General features: G+C 44.1%; 1 protein-coding gene across 1 annotated transcript in view; it reads left to right on the top strand.

The window, feature by feature from the left end:
• Nucleotides 1-18,056, top strand: part of HSPA12A (heat shock protein family A (Hsp70) member 12A) — a 414,126-nt gene that overhangs the window by 86,893 nt on the left and 309,177 nt on the right. Inside the window, exon 2 of the mRNA XM_078643897.1 lies at nt 13,643-13,731. Within this exon, the coding sequence (XP_078500023.1) occupies nt 13,643-13,731 (89 nt within the window). The remainder of the gene's footprint in view (nt 1-13,642; nt 13,732-18,056) is intronic.

The following is an 18,056-nucleotide window of genomic DNA, read 5'->3' as shown; positions in this document are numbered from 1 at the left end:
TTGTGGCCTGAGCTGCCAGGTACGAATCTCGGCGTCCGCTCAACATCATGTGATTCTGGGCAAATCACTTCATCACCCCATGGCTGTAAGCAATGCATGGATGGTTGTGTAATGAACTGATAACCACGTAAAGCGCTCAATACCTGGGGTCCAGGTTGTGCTTTTTTTTTTTTTTTTTTTTTTAATGCAGAAGAATGCACGGAGATTAAAAAAACAGAAACCTACTTACTGGCTGTTTGTACAGAGTGAAACCAGAAAACCTGGACAGACACCCGCTTCCTTGCTTAAATTGTGTGATTTTAAGCAAATATTGTTTTTTACCAAATCTCTTTTTTGTTCGTCCTCACGCATGAAAGCCCCTGCAAATATGTGAGTTCAGACTAGCATTTGTAGAAAACTATCACTTTTAATAAGTGCTTCTCAGAGCAGCCCTATAACGTGCCCTGTTGATGTCAGATCGTCCACGCGTTAAAGAAATACATTTTGTGAACTTTGAAGACTCGTCGTCATATTTTACGTGGTTTGTTGTATTTGTACACGTGGTTTATGGTGGGGTGTACATATTTTCAGGGCTCGGCTCGTGCACGGCTCTAAGATACGAGCCAGGCCCTTGGCTCGGCTCGCCCTGTTCATTTGTTGGCTGCCCACCTATGTTCTGCACACACATTGTTTCAGAAAGAGGCACAGCGCCTCTTCGGCGGCAGTAGGCGCTATATAAATACAATGTGAATGAACATTTGGTGTTGGCAGCTAGGCATGCCTCACCCCGCCCCCTCCCTCTCAGGCCAGCCCTCCCCACCCCCACCCGGTGAGTGGAGTGTGAGGGGCAGACCTGACTGTTGAGAGACAGGAGCGAAGTAGCCCGCGCCGGTCAGATGTTTCCGCCTGGGCCTGGAGGGGGGTGGGGGGGCACGGCTGCCATCCCGGGGGTGCTCTCACCGGGGGGTGGGCAGGGGGGACCCTGAATACACACAGGTGAAAGCACAGGGCACGAACACCAAGTTGTTAAGTTGTTGCTGTCTCCTCACTTTGCTGGCACCTAGACGTGCCATGTTGCCCCCAATGTGCATGTGTCACGGACGGGGGGGGGAGTGGGGGGTAGGAGGGTGGAGAGAGACCACCCACGGCGCTAGCTGCTGTGAAGAGCAGTGAGCAGATGGCCCCTCCGAGTTCTCTCTTGGACCAGCTAGGGTCTCGGCGTCTGCTCAATATGCTACTAATCTGGACAAATCACTGTATCTCCCGTCTGTGCCTCAAAACAAATAAAATACAGAATGTGACCTCGTGAAATATAACTGGTTCTCATGTAAAGCGCTCCACTCCTGTCGGATCGAGCCCGCGCTATATGAATCGACAAGAAATAAATTAATTATTGCTAATGGGGATTGTTCAATCATGTGATTCTCACGAGTTACGGGACATAGGGTAATCTGACAAGAGGCTACTGTCAAAGTCGACAAGCAGGGGTGAAAGGGCGGATGATGGCGTGGGGGGGCACTAGTAGCAAAAAAGGAAGGGGGTGGGGCGGCAATTTTAAGTAGCTGAAAATACATTAATATTACAAAGGAAACGAAAAATGTCTAGAAAGGGAGTAGGGTGGTTGGTGTCCAGGTGTTTCCACATTCCATAAAACCGTAGGAACCCTTACCCCCTCTTTAATTTTTTTTTTTTTTAAGTACATGCCGTTGTTCTATTTTTCAGAGCAAATAATTGCGTCTTCATTTCTTTATTTCGTTACATTTTACCACAGTAAATACTGCAATTACAGCTTTTTCCTCTGTAAGGTTCTTGTAGTTCACGTTTCGGGAAAATCTATTCAATCATTTGCTGCACTTCTGTGAATCCGCTGCAAGTAGTCCCTGTCGGAGTTTCCTGACCTTGACTTGTCCTTCGTTTGCAACTCACATTTCAGACATGCGGACGGAGCCTCTGACCTGTTTCACCAGGGGTTACCAAACGAACACAATTGTGTAAAATGGGTTCACGCATTAGAGTTGTGCATGTTAGTGAACTGCAGGTTGCACTCTGAGTTAAATGTCCGTATTTAGGCAGATCAAGCCGGGGGATAACATTTCTCTGTAAACTAGGACTGCTGTGTTTCATGCCTGTGTTTTTCTCATTTAGATTCATGAATGGTACTGTTAGGTGGAGGGTAACTTCTGAATGTCGAGAAACTAAACGTGCCGTTGTATTTGTTCTGTACATTTCAAAGTATGTTCCAGGCCATTCCCCCATCGTTCTGACTTAAGAAAAAAATACAGAGCATACTATAGGACAGTTTTCAGTGTAATTTAATACACCGAGAGGCATTGTTTTTAAAATAGGTTAAAATAGTTATACGTGATTCCTATTTATCAATTTGGATAGAGTTCTCGAGAAGGGTGTGTACAGTTGCAATTCTGTAAGGTATTCATAATTTTACAATTTTGTAAAATTGCTTAGTTATGAATTTTCAAGAAAACTAGTTACTCCTCTCGTGAATTTCTCAATTTTGGGAAGAAACATTTTTTGCAGAAAGAATAATATACATACATTGTTGTTTGATCAAATTAAGTGACCTGATGACCACGGTGCCTTCTTTTTTTCCTGTACTCAGATTGTGGCCGGTGGGAATTGGGCCTCTGATGTTGTGAGTTGTATGTCGGGTTGGGTCTTCCAGGCCCTGCAAGTTCCCCCAAGGGTGGGCATTCACTTCAACTGAGATACTTTGTGGTGAATCTGCTGTGGTTCAAGGTGGCTCTGGGTGTGTGTGGCTGGCTCTGGGTGTGTGTGTGTGGCTGGCTCTGGGGGTGTGTGTGTGTGGCTCTGGGGAGTGTGTGGTAGTAATTGCTGTCTGCTGAGCTCGTCTGTAGGGTACAATAGGTATCACATTTGCGAGAGATTAAGCTAATGGCAATGTAAAGGACAATGCCATTTATTTATCTGTTTTCAAAACCAACACATAAATACAAATTTTGCATTTACAATGCCAATAGCTCTAACTTTTCCAAAGGCAAAACCATTGCATTGTAAATGCTTGTTTAGTTTTGTATTTATTAGTGTATGTTTTTGAGTTGTCGAGATTTTATGTTCTTAGAATTGTCTTTGTTAACTGGGTAGTAGTTTAAAGCATAACTTAGTAGGAGAGGAGCAATGTTTAAGATTTTGGAAGGAGAATGATGAGAAAAATAGCATTAGAGTGAATGTAGTATAGTGAGGAGTAGACTAGTATGATGCAGAAGACAGTTTTCCGCATTCATGAGAGTTTGAGCTATTGGTATCGTAAATGTCAATGCCTTTTATTTATGTGTTGTTTTTATAATCGATAAATAAAAGGTATTGTCATTTACAATGCCAATAACAAACTTTCGCAAAAGCCTAAAAATTGTTGGTAAGTGGGTAGACACCGCGGCTCCCCCGACCACGCCATTCCTTACTGTCTTTAAGAGTTAATTACGATTTTTAAACCCATTTCATGAACAGATAGAATTCATGTGGATCGGAATTCCGAAAAGAAATTATAACATGCACACGCTCTCTGGCATGTTCTGTTGAGGCAGAATAAAAATAAAATTGCTCTTATGGAATAAATGCAGTCTGAAGTACAATTCAGTAATCAGGGGCCCCACATTCTTTTAATTCACTTTAATATAGCAGATTGGAGAGGCGGGCATCTTATGCAGAGCTGGCTCAAGTGAAGCACTCATTTCCCAGGGTTTGTGTGACAGATAAGGGGTGGGAGCAGGGAACTACAGAGAGAGGGGTGAGCGGAGAAAGGGCGCATCAGGAAAGAGGAAAGCGGAAGAGAAAGCGAGGTAGAGAAGAAAAGAGCGACCGAAGGAGTAGTGCTGAGTGACGTACAGCATTTGTGTATGATTTAAAACCCCATACTTGTTACTCGGGAAAACTTCAGATCTGTAGGGAGGGTTGTTAAATAAGTCCAGTTTCATGAAAGAGGGAGGGCGAGGCCAAGGTTAGAGTCTATCGGCTGGGTGTAATGCAATATGGAAGCAAATGACACACTTTAGGTGTCCTCTAGTGCCATGAAGCGGCCCAGGGCTTAACACAGTGATATCAAATAAACACTAATGCTTAGTAAGTAACTTCACCCAGACGACGACGTCCCTCCCCCCTCCCGTGGACAACTCAATACAAGACAACAGACTCTCAGCGCCATGAAGCATTTCCGATGCCACGTGGTGCAAGTTAGAAACTTGCATAAAAGAACATGTCCACCACTTTGCAGACTTTTGTCCTGATGAGCGTACAATATTTTATGAAATAACGTGCCACGCATGTCATAGGCTGCACACACTCCCTATACCAACCTTCCATTGTTCACACGTCAGGCTGTGCCTCAGACCTCTGCAAGCTGATGGGGTGCAGTAAGTGATCTTCAAACAAAAGTGGAGGTAAGGAGATGGATGTGGGCGCTGCAAGCATCCGAGGGGCAGCGAAGGGTTTGGATACGAAGGAGGATGGTGAGGGCTCTGCAAGAAAATGTGGGTAGGTAAGAGGGTTGTGCTGGAAAGGGCAGTTAGGGGTTGGCGAGACAGCGAGGGCTCTGCGCAGCAAGAGAAGCAACACGCGCCTAGGAATTGGTGCTCTTTAAGTGCTTAGAAGTCCGCTGCTAGAGAAATTTGTCTATCTCGGGACAGCGACCATCGCTATTGAACTCAGTGCTGCTACTCACCGTCAATGTCCTTGACATGCCATCTACGGGACATGATTACTGCTCTCAACTGCAGGTATGCGAAAACACAGGAGATCCACTGGGGTCTGTCTGGTGCTCTCATGTGCAAATGGAAATACCGCGCAGCGCCTTAGCTTACAGGACAAGTCACTCAACAGTCAGACCAGGGCTCCCCTGGGCAACAAGCCCTTCAGCCGCCTCCTGCAGAAGAACACGCCAACTTTAGTTTATTTCCTTCCGGAGTCAGCGTGCGACAGAGCAAAGCATACCGGGATAGACCTAAAACAAGCATGGCGCGGTCACGAAAGTGAAAGAGGATCTCTTGTCTTTATGGGGCCATGTGTTTCAACACATGGCCCCATAAAGATAGGAAATCTTTTACGACAAAAGGAAAGCAGGCAAGCCAGTCCAAGTGGGACGGCACAAAAAGCCAAAGGGAGGCACCTTACAAAGCTCTTTTCAAATGGCTGCCCACCGTTTAGCATAAAGGGTGATGCCAGCCAATGGGAACAAGGGGCGGGGCTTAAAGCCCTTTTGTAAAAGTACTCATTTCCATTAAATCTCGCCAATCAATCTGCGCATATGAGCAGCAACGCTAGGCGAGACCTAAAAAAGTTGGTACTGGCATTAAAGGGTTTCTGCACTGTGGCCACAGTCTCTTTCCGCCTTTCACTCACAACAGCTCTTGGCCTACCGGTGACATTTTTTGGACTTGTACAGTTGACGACCAATTGAGGACAATACCAATACTTACAGGGGGCTTTGGGCCAGCCCATTGTTTGCCATTTGGTGGATTGCTTGCCAATTACATTTGCTTGCTTCTTAGTCGATGTCTTTTCTTCCTCTTCTTGTGTTTGTACCACCCAAACTTCTTTACCATTGTTACCATAACACCCTTACCATTATCATTTACTATAATTATTTACTATCTATTTACTCTTTACTATTACTATCATTTATTCATTATAGTTTACCATTATCATTTACTTTATCATTACTATAACATCTAAACCATATATGTTTTGATTGGATGACTTGTATCCTTCCACAACCCCACATCAAGGAGCTGCTTTTTAGGATTGAGCATGCAATAGCATTCACTAGTGCAAGCATCTCGCTTGTAAACCACGGTCGTTAACAAAAAAGGCTTGGAGCTCACCCAATGCTTACCAGTAGTTGGCTTGAGTGGCACTTTTCTTTACAGCCCCGTAATTTGTCAAGACAGGTTTAACATCATTTCCGTTCCTCTTTGTGGAGTAGGGACCAAAAACTGATTGATTCAACTTAATCAGTGCCTGTCTCCTGCTCCCAACATGATTAAGGTACTATTTTGTTCTGTTTAACATTTAGTACCCTGCAAACAGAAGGAGTGTGACTGGCACAAACGTGCCCCCCTAGGACAAACAAAATTGCAAATATTTATTTTCTATAGATAACTTTTTTATTTTGCCAAGTCTTCTTTTCTCACAGTGCACTCAAGTTTTCTTTTGATTTTGCTCATGAGCGCAATCCTCAAAAGATGAGGATTATTTTATTACAAAGCGACATTGTTTCTTTCTTATGTGTAATATCTGAAATGATGCTTTAGCACATATTCGTGCAATGGACCCCAATCCACCCACTTCGTTCTGCCCCACTCCAATCCTAACCTCACACCACTCTGCCCCACTCAATCTAATCCACCCCAGACAATCCAATCCATCTCACTTCAAACCAAACCACTCACCACAGTCCAATTCACTCCAATCCTCTCAATCCGCCCCACTCCAATCTGCCTCACTCCAATTTACCCCACTCCAATCCAAAACATTCTGCTCCACTCCAATCTTCTGCACTCCAATTTGCCTGACTCCAAACCAAAACAATCTGCCCCATTCCAATCTGCCTTACTCCAGTCCACAACAATCTGCCCCACACCAATCTGCCTCATTCCAAAACAATCTGCCCATTCCATTCCGAAAACAATCTTCCCCACTCCAATCCAAAACAATCTGCCCCACTTCCATCCTCCTCCAGTCCAAAACAATCTGCCCCACTCCAATCCAAAACAATATGCTCCCTCCAATCTTCCTCCCTCCAGTCTGCTCAACTCCAATCCGCCCCACTCCAATCCAAAACAATCTACCTACTCCAATCTACCCCACTCCAATACAAAATAATTGGCCCCACTCCAATCCATCCCACTCCAATCTTCCCCAACCCACTTCAGTCCAATCCACCCCACTCCAATCAAATCCACCCACCCAAATCCAATCCACCTCACTTCACTCCAATCAGATCCACTCCACCCCACTCTAATCCAATCCAGCCAAATCTAATCTACCCCCTCCACGCACCCCACTCACTCCAATCTGCCCCACCCTAATCCAATCCACCACAATCCAATCCACCTCAATCCAATCCAAACCACCCCAATCCAGTTTACTCTACCCCACTCCAATCCACATCAATCCAATAGACCCCACTGCAATTCAATCTAGCTAAATCCAGTCTACCCCACTCCAGCCCACCCCAATTCAATCCACTTCGATTCAATCCAATCCACCTCAATCCAATCCACCCAACTCAATCCAATCCACCCACCTCAATCTATCCCACTTCACTCCAACCCACCCCGCTCCACTCCAATCCACCCCACATCAATCCAAACCACCTCACTTCACCCGAATTCAATCCACCCCACCCCACTCTAATCCAATCCAGCCAAATCCAATCTACCCCCCTCCACCCACCCCACGCACTCCAATCCTCCCTCCCCTAATCCAATCCACCACAATCTAATTCACCTCAATCCAATCCAACCCACCACAATCCAGCTCACTCTACCCCACTCCAATCCACCTCAATCCAATCCACCCCACTACAATCCAATCTAGCTAAATCCAGTTTTACCCACTCCAACCCACCCCAATTCAATCCATCTCGATCCAACCCAACCCACCCCAATCCAATCAACCTCAATCCAATCCACCCCACCCAAATCCAGTTCACCCACCCCAATCCACCTGAATCCAATCCATTCCAATCCAACCTGTTCAATCCAATCCATCTCACTCCAGTCCACCCCACTGCAGTCCAATCCACCCCACTCCACCCCACCCTAATCCAATCTACCCAATCCACCCCACTCCATTCCAACATACTCCACCCCACTCCAGTCTACCACACTCAAACATATTCCACCTTACTCCACACCACCCCTACCCACCCCACCCCAATCTACCCCAATTCAATCCAGCCCACACCATTTAAATTCACTCCACTCCAGTCTAATCCCCCCACTGCGCTGCAGTTCAATCCACCCTACTGTACTTAAATCCACCCACTCTACCCAAATACAATCCACCCCACCCCACCCCAGTTCAGTCTACCCCACTCAATCCAATTCATCCAACCCACCCCACTCCAATCCACGCCACTCCAATCCACGCCACTCCAATCCACGCCACTCCAATCCACGCCACTCCAATCCACCCCACTCCAATCCACCCCACTCCAATCCAGCCCACTCCAATCCAATTCACCCCACTCCAATCCAATTCACCCCACTGCAATCCAATCCACCCCACTCAAATTCAATCCACCCCCTCCAGTCCAGCCCACCCCTCCAGTCCAGCCCACTCCAAACCTCACTACTTTAATCCAATTCATTTTACCCCATTGCAATCCACTCCACCTCAAACCAATCTAATCCATCCCACTCCAATCCACCTCGCCCCATTTCATTCAACCCCACTCCATTCTGCTTCAACAAGCTCACCCACTCCACTTGAATCCACCCGAATCCACCCAACCCACTCCACCCCAATCTACTCCAGTCCAATTCACCCTACTATCCCACTCCGCCCTAGTTCAACCCACCCCACTCCTCTCTACGACACTCCACTCCACTCTACACCACTCCACTCTACTCCACTCTATGCCACTCCACTCTATGCCCTCCACACTCTATGCCACTCCACACTCTATGCCACGCCCCACTCTATGCCACGCCCCACTCTATGCCACGCCACTCTAAGTCACGCCACAACACTGCACTCTACGATAAACTCTCCCACTGTGCTCTGACACTGTGCTCCCCCTACTTCACTCTAAGACACTCTAATCCAACAAATGCCGCCTACGACACTCTCCTCCCCCCACTCTGCTCTAGGACTCTCAATGCTACTCCCTTTTAGCCTTGCTGAACTGTAGCCACACTGGTGAACAACATGGCAAAAACACATTGCCATAGCCAATAGCTCTTGTATAGTGGAGACCTATTGGCTTTGCCAGTGCTTGTTGTCTTTTTCTTGCTGAAATCCATGTGAGTGCATGTGTTTTATTGTTCTCTCACTCTATGCTGTTTTCTCAGTGAAATATTCCCTTCTACGTTCTCTGTGATGCTCTCCGGTTCCTCCAGCTTGTCTGTTGCTTCCACTGCCCCCCCCAATCCTGCTCTTGATGTTTGTTGCTGTTGCTTTACCCCCTTTCGTCACTCATTGATGCTGCTTGTCCTTCTTCCGTCCCTGGTTGTTGTTGTTTCACCCCCTCCCAGAACCCCTCCCTTGTTGCTTGACACCCTCATTCATTGTTGTTGTTTGACTTCCTCCAACACTCCTGTCCCTCATTGTTGATTGATAATTCTGTATAGAAGGGGTCAGGGTGACGCGAGGGTGCACAAACCTTCACATGAGCATAGGAGGATCCATGCCCCTATATATACAAATCGTTTTTTCTCTTAATATCTCAAAACCACTAAATGGATTCACGCCAATTTACAACAAGCTTTTTCAATGCAATAGGTCTCGCATTTGCGAGCTTTTAAGCTATTGGCATTGAAAATGACCATGCCATTTATTTATGTGTTTTTAAAAGGAACACATATATAAAAGGCATTGTGTTTTTAATGCCACGAGCTCAAATTCTCGCAAATGCGAGACCACTATAATGGCGGCCACAACCCTTTTTTTAGACGCTGCTGGCATATTCGGGTGCCCGTGAGCAGTGTCTAAACAAAAGGGCGCGGCCAACATTAAAGTGAAAGCGCTTCTGGCACTTTCCCTGAAAGATTTAAGAAAAATAAGTAATTTCAAGAGCTCTGTAGCACGGCCGCTAAAGTGAAAGCGCCCCCCGCTGGTAATTAAATAATTAAATTAGCACAGCCGCTAAAGTGAAAGCGGCCTGCCCTGGTAATTAAATAATAAAATAGGTGCGGACGCTAAAGTGAATGTGGACCGCGGCGTATATTAAATAATTAAATGCGCGTAGCTGCCATAAAGCAGACCGCGCTGTAATTTTAATAAAAATATATTACTATTAAAAATAAAGCGAGCGGGTGCTCCGATGTCATGGGTGGAATAGGGGATGAGCATTAAAGAAAATAGTGCTCATCATCTAATAAAGCCGACCATGTGGCACAGGCTAGCACCTAGTTTACTCATGTCTTTAAACATCAGAAAAACATTGGATTACCAAAACGCTTCAGCACCTGAAAGCTACGTGGAGGTCCTCTAGATGCTGTTCATGCCATGGGAAAAGTTGGTGCCTACTTTCCATCTGGAAGTCTTTGTGATGTGTGGAGTCAGTTGTGTGTGGGGGGGTTGTGTTTTCAGGGAATTAAGTGATCAGGAATTAGCACAAGTAGATGAACTCACCAAGGGTCTCTGTCATAGATATACAGTAGTGGGTGAGTGACAATAACCTCAGTGCCCTCTCTCTGCATCATCTTCAGTACTATGCTGACCTGTCCTTAAAACAGCATGAACCGATGTAAACTCGGACAGCTACCTGTGCAAAAATCAAGCCTTCCCTGCCAACACACGTTTGCTCGCTTGACATGTCCTACATTTTGTTCCATGAAATGCTGTTGCAACGCCCTGCTTGCTGGCTGCCTAGACGTCAACCTGGCACCATTGAAGGTCCCAATTCAAGGCAATACTCACCTGATCAGTAACTATAGGCGATTCAACACCTAAACCTAAAATAACTCCAATTTTAACCAGCTGAGGTAAAATTCAATTCATTCCATAACATCCCTTAGGTCATGCATTCAAAGAAACCAGCGTACCTCAAAGAGCATATCCATTTAACCGGAGCTCTTGAAACCACTAGGAGCTAGTGAGACGTTAGAAGGCACCAACAGAAAGAACTGAAGAACTTGAAACTTTCTCCACCTTTGCCAGGGATACATTATGAACTACTTCTCCTTCTCAGACTCTCTACCTTGCCTATGCTATGAACCCCTCCTTCTCAGACTCTCTACCTTGCCTATGCTATGAACCCCTCCTTCTCAGACTCTCTACCTTGCCTATGCTATGAACTCCTCCTTCTCAGACTCTCTACCTTGCCTATGCCATAAACTCCTCCTTCTCAGACTCACTACCTTGCCTATGCCATAAACTCCTCCTCCATCTCAGACTCTCCACCTTGCCTATGCTATGAACTCCTCCTCCATCTCAGACTCTCCACCTTGCCTATGCAATGAATACTCCTCCATGTCCATGTTAGACTCCCCACGTTTCCTATGCTATGAACTTCTCCTCCATGTTAGACTCTCTACCTTTCCTATGCTATGAACTTCTCCTCCATCTCACTCTCCACCTTTCCTATGCTATGAGCTTCTCCTCCATCTTAGACTCTCCACCTTGCCTATGTTATGTCTTCTCCTCCATCTCACTCTCCACCTTTCCTATGCTATGAGCTTCTCCTCCATCTCAGACTCTCCACCTTGCCTATGCTATGAACTACTCCTCCATCTCAGACTCTCCACCTTGCCTATGCAATGAATACTCCTCCATGTCCATGTTAGACTCTCCACGTTTCCTATGCTATGAACTTCTCCTCCATGTTAGACTCTCTACCTTTCCTATGCTATGAACTTCTCCTCCATCTCACTCTCCACCTTTCCTATGCTATGAGCTTCTCCTCCATCTTAGACTCTCCACCTTGCCTATGTTATGTCTTCTCCTCCATCTCACTCTCCACCTTTCCTATGCTATGAGCTTCTCCTCCATCTCAGACTCTCCACCTTGCCTATGCTATGAACTACTCCTCCATCTCAGACTCTCCACCTTGCCTATGCAATGAATACTCCTCCATGTCCATGTTAGACTCTCCACGTTTCCTATGCTATGAACTTCTCCTCCATGTTAGACTCTCTACCTTTCCTATGCTATGAACTTCTCCTCCATCTCACTCTCCACCTTTCCTATGCTATGAGCTTCTCCTCCATCTTAGACTCTCCACCTTGCCTATGTTATGTCTTCTCCTCCATCTCACTCTCCACCTTTCCTATGCTATGAGCTTCTCCTCCATCTTAGACTCTCCACCTTGCCTATGTTATGTCTTCTCCTCCATCTCACTCTCCACCTTTCCTATGCTATGAGCTTCTCCTCCATCTTAGACTCTCCACCTTGCCTATGTTATGTCTTCTCCTCCATCTCACTCTCCACCTTTCCTATGCTATGAGCTTCTCCTCCATCTTAGACTCTCTACCTTTCCTATGCTATGAACTTCTCCTCCATCTCACTCTCCACCTTTCCTATGCTATGAGCTTCTCCTCCATCTTAGACTCTCCACCTTGCCTATGTTATGTCTTCTCCTCCATCTCACTCTCCACCTTTCCTATGCTATGAGCTTCTCCTCCATCTTAGACTCTCCACCTTGCCTATGTTATGTCTTCTCCTCCATCTCACTCTCCACCTTTCCTATGCTATGAACTTCTCCTCCATCTCAGACTCTCTACCTTGCCTATGTTATGAGCTACTCCTCCATCTCACTCTCCACCTTTCCTATGCTATGAACTACTACTCCATGTCAGACTCTCTACCTTGACTGTTATGAACTACTCCTCAATCTCGGACTCTACCTTGCCTGGGCTATGAACTACTCCTCCTTCTCAGACTCTCTACCTTGCCTATGTTACAAACTACTCCTCCTCCTCAGACTCTCCACCTTGCCTATGTTACGAACTACTCCTCCTTCTCAGACTCTCTACCTTGCCTATGTTACGAACTACTCCTCCTTCTCAGACTCTCTACCTTGCCTATGTTACGAACTACTCCTCCTTCTCAGACTCTCCACCTTGCCTATGCTAAGTGCTACTCCTCCATCTCAGACCCCAGTACTGTAGAAAATAACGTAAATCTACCTCTTCCGTGTATTCACCCGGCTAACTGAGTAATTCACCCCAAACGCCATATTCCTTAATACAGTCTATTCGGTGAAGCAATAGTTTTCTGAATTCTGTTATTGGTTTTGCAATTCTGTATACTCAGAATGTCTCAAAGTGCTCTGAATGTGTCAGAAGGCTACATTATAATGTACAAAACAGAAGAACTAAAAAAAATAACGCCGTATTTAAATGTATAGCTACTGATTTCAGAGACTTACAATGCCAAAGGAAGTCTTTTTCTAACAGAACAGTGATGTAGTCAAAGATGGCACGAAGGGAATACATCACTCATGAACATTTGACCAGATATGAGTACATTGCTTTTTCATGTTTAGTTTCTCTCTGGCCACATAAAAATTCAATTTTGTTACATTTTGTGCAATGGCTATTGGGGGGTGGGGAGGTGGAGGGGGGGCGGGGGGGGGTGCTTTTTGAAACTGAAGTGCCAGGAAGCCACCAGCTCAAATTAAGTACGGCTCATGCCTCTTCAGTCCATCATAAGATGCTCCCTGCCTCTTTATCTCGCTCTTGCAGGTTATTTTTCATCCCTGCTTTCTACCTCTGTCACTGTTTTTCCACTCTGTGTAAAGCCATCTTGATATAGTCCCGGGGTACTCTTCAATCTGTATGTGTGCTTTTGAACTGGTCATCCAGCAATATTGGCAGGCTAATGCAATCTCACGTTGCCTGCAATAGGCTGCCCTGCTATGTGCAAATTCCTTTGCTAAGAACATATATTGATAAAATCCACAGAAATAGGACTCTATCGGCTGAATCTGTATATCTAATGTGTGATTTTTTTTTGTTGCTTTCAGCTGCAGTTAGCACGACAACGTACTCCTCTCCTGCAAGAAGTTTGGGTGACCCTGGGATAACTCCGCTCTCTCCTTCTCACATTGCTGAGGTAAGACACACCCTTCTAATACCACACCATACATCAACAAGCATCTGCAATGCAATAGGTCTTACATTTATGCGAGTTTAAGCTTTTGGCATGGTAAATGACAATACCTTTTATTTATGTTTTAGTTTTAAAAGCATAAATAAAAGGCATTGTCATTTACAATGCCAATAACTTAATCTCTCGCAAATACGAGACCTATTGCATTCCAAATGCTTGACGCTCCTTGACCCTCCTGCAGTAAGAGAGGAACGTCTTGAAGAAAATAGTGCTTACAGACTAAAGAAGACGTACCGTGTAACAACCGAAGTTAAAGGGCCAGTCCTCATGGGAGGTTACAAATGAAGACAAGGCGGTACTAAGGAGGAACTAACAAGCCCAATAATGAATCAGAACCCAGCATTTACGAAGGACAATGGCACAAGTCAATGACCAATATGGCCGGAGAGTGAGCGGGGCTTCTAATACATACTTCAGTACAGCATGGTTCGCAGCGCATGCGCCACCCAGGCTCGACCTAAAAATTACTTCAAAGAAGAGTCATGCTGCTTTATTTTTTCAAAGATGGCATTTTGCCCATTAATTGCCTTAATTTGACATTAGTTTAATTTATGTATGCCACAGCATTAACAAGCAGAAACCTGTCTAATTTTGTACATTTCCTTTAAATGTTCCAATTCCATGCATTTTTTGATTTTATGTTTCTGTAAGGTAGTTTTTTTTCTGCTAAACATCCTGTACAAATGAGGTGCATCACATTTCGGTTATCTGCAAAATTGGTATACAGGCCTTCTTTGCTTCGGTTCATATGTGCACCGTCAAATTTGTGCTATACTAGTGTCATAATTAGTAAAAGGCTTTCATCATCCATGTCTATTATGAAAATTATACTGTTCTAGTATTATCACGCAGAGCTACAAAGGCAATGCTTATTCTGATGTATATGGATCTTTTGGTGGGGAACATGCTTACTTCAGCAGCACTATATGGCAAATAACTTTACTAATCTCGGTTGAAGATAGGAAACCACTCATGACTTTGCAAATCATGAATATTGTGAAATGACAGTAAACTAAAAAAAATACTTCTTTCAAATTTGTTCTCTTTCTTCCAAAATTGCCGGGGCACAGGAAGGGAAAGGACCTTGATCCATGTTCCGGAAACAACATTGTGTAACAACACTACCTTTTGCTACATTGTACACAAAATGTCTCATGCAACGTAATGTAGCATAAACTGTAGCAGTGCTGCAGAACCCTGGTGCACTCCACTACCATAAAATCAGGTCTTGTGGCTCTAGTAAAAGCATTAAATACAGCTAATTGTTGTTGAAATTCCTGGTACTGGGTTTAAAGATTCAGTGTTCTCTTTTGCCCCTATATAAGGATTTGCAGGTTATATCCGATTTGTCTGAGTGAATGTCAGTTTTGGTGGAATTTCTAGCTTGTCCACACTGGTTTCAATACATGATTATTTGTTGTCTATTGCTGAATTCACAATAATGATACAGTATGAATATTGTTGCAACTTATTTGGGCAATGCATTTGGCATCTCTTCTCCCTGTGTTGCTGGAGCTCTCGGTTACTGCCTTGTCTGCCTTCCAAAAAGAAAAGACCCAGTTAGTTGGCTGAAGGGATATTTCAAATTCTGTGGCCTGGTTTTTGACTGTTAGTAATTTTCCTTACTTTGCCCTGCTAATCCTGCTTATTCAATTTAAGTCCACAGTCACAGAAACTAGACCCATCCTGGGCACATTTAAACACCCTTGTTACTGAACATTAAAATTTGGTATCTGTTTACTGGTGTAGGGCTACCCAATGTAGGGTGTTAATAAATACTTAATTGTCCATGTCCTGTTATAGTTCACGGTCATAAAACATTTTTGCCAATTCTGTATTTCTTAGGAATTACAGTTACAAACTCTGAAAACTAAAACATATTTTTTTTATTTCTTTTTAACTTTTATTCTATTACACACCTTTCAGTTGATTCTTTTTTTATTTTTATTTTTTCTTTCTCTTTTTTCTTTCTTTTTTTTTTTTAGTCCTCATTTGCCATCCCTTGCTCCAAAGAGGAGAGAAATATGCACCGACCACCATGTGTGTCCTTCAGGAACCAGACTGGGACCTTCTCCTGAACAAGTTTAGGACAAATGAACCAGATTGGCGGAAGATGTTTTACAAGGAATTTTTGGTTGCTCCATCTTAGGCGCCTGTTTGCCTGCCGGACTAGGGTGGTTTTCGGAATGTTGCGCCCTACCACCACCATGTCCAAGGAGTGAATGGGCATAATCATTGGACCCGGGGGAAAAAAAAACCAAAAAAAACCCCGGGCCGTTCAAATGATCGATGTCATCGCCATTGCACCAATAGATTCCAGAATGAAAGATTTCGTTTACTGCCGGTTCTGGCCATGTCCACTTACTCTAGGAGAAATAATCTTAGACTCCTGAAGGTCCCGGAAGGGAAAGAGGGAAGTGACATAAAAGCTTATGTTGTGTCCACCCTGAAAACCGCCTTGAATTTGGAAGAGACAACAGAAGAGCTAGAAAAAGACATACAAAGGATTCACAGAGACCCTTTTCGCCTTAAACCTGGGAGAGAGAAACCCAGAAAAATCCTAGTGAATTTTCTAACTTACAGTCCAAGGAAAAAATCCTGAACCTTGCATTAAAAGCGAAATCCTTAAAGGCACAAGATTTCTCCTTCGAAATTTGATCAGACCTGTCAAAGACAACCTTGGATAGACAGTGGGAACTTGGCCAAAGGATGGAGGGGTTTAGGGCCCTGGGTGCAACGGTGCAGATGAGGTTCCCCGCATTTTTTAGGGTGATGTTTAACAACAAAATGCATAACGTCCGTTCCCCTCTTGAGTCAGTTGATTCTTGTAGTGCTGGTGTTACGACCAAACAGAATAGTTTAATTTCCATTCTTGAAGTTAAGAAAAATATGCAAGGATGGAGATAGTCTTATTTCCAATGGCAGCAAAGGAATGGACTTCCATATAGTAACGACCTGAACTGAACAGATGATACATTTGAATTAGGGCACCACCAGAAAGGCTTACTGTTGCTCTGTAGCGTACAGGCAGGAAAATAAGGGCATTGTTTAGAAGCTGGGTAGTCTGGGGCCAACTGATGAAGGAATTGATAAGCCGATAGAACGTGATCTTTTTCCTCAAACACTATGATGGTGCAAGCAGCAGCATGCTGTACCCTTTGCATTTTCAGGAGGCCAATTCAGAATGTATTGCAGTCGTCAACAAGGGTGTTTTTGGTAGCACCCACTAAAATTATTGGAGGTTCCGTGATAGCAGTGTAAGAATCAGTTTCAGCCTCTTTAAATGGAAAAAAAAAATTTTTCCCCCAAAGAGTTTTCTTGTGATACAAGAGAGCCATCAGTATCCAAAATAAAGGCCAAGTTCTTAACTTTGTTCGCCAATTGAAACAAGGCTTGTTTGGAGCATTCCAGTGGAGAGTTGGAAAATGCTTCTATCTCCTGGCTAACATTATCCTGTCTTATTTTTTTTTTAATCTTTATACTATTCTAATTTTGCCCTCTGAAGTTGGGTGGACTATACTGGATTATAATTCAAGGTTTACGGATATGGTTGTTAATTGTAAATTTAAACTAAAATTCATAAACATGGGAGAAAGTTAATAATTTTTAACTCTTCACGGGTGTTTGGGTCCTTTTCCTATATTGGGCACTATTAAGCCCCTGAGAGGTGACTATTTAATCCAAATTATTAAAAGTAGTTTGGGTCATCTAAAGTGAAGAAAAGTATAGATCATTGTTAACTATTAATATTACAAATATTAATATTTACTGACCTATACAAAAATGAGCCCATCAAGAACAGTGTATTTTCCTGTACAATGGGAGATTATTTGCTACAATTTAAAGGGAAAATCAAGATAAAATATTTTCCATTATTACTTTCTATTGTCTTATGATGCGGACATTAACTAGGGTTCAGTATCTTCATGCTACGTTTTAAGTATTGATCAGTGACCTGAAGAAGGTAAGGATAATTGTAGGTGTTTGTGAATGGGGAGGGGGCAGGCACAAGTAGGTATATTACCTACATGTGGCCAAGCATTCAAATTGGTAAATGTATTCCCTATTGTACTCCCTATTGGCGGCAGGGAATTAAAAGGTGTTAGTACCCTTGGAAATGCAGTTAATCAAAGAGTGCTGGGCAGAGGTCAAACCCTTGGAACTTGGTTCCTGAAATAGCTCAATATCACTGGTTAGCGAGACAAGTAGGGCCTGATTTACAGTTTGCTGTGCACTTACTCTATCACAAACGTGACGGATTTGCCATT

This window comes from Lissotriton helveticus, chromosome 5_1, assembly GCF_964261635.1.
Source record: "Lissotriton helveticus chromosome 5_1, aLisHel1.1, whole genome shotgun sequence".
Taxonomy (NCBI): Eukaryota; Metazoa; Chordata; class Amphibia; order Caudata; family Salamandridae; genus Lissotriton; species Lissotriton helveticus.
This window is presented reverse-complemented; position numbering and strand designations above follow the sequence as displayed.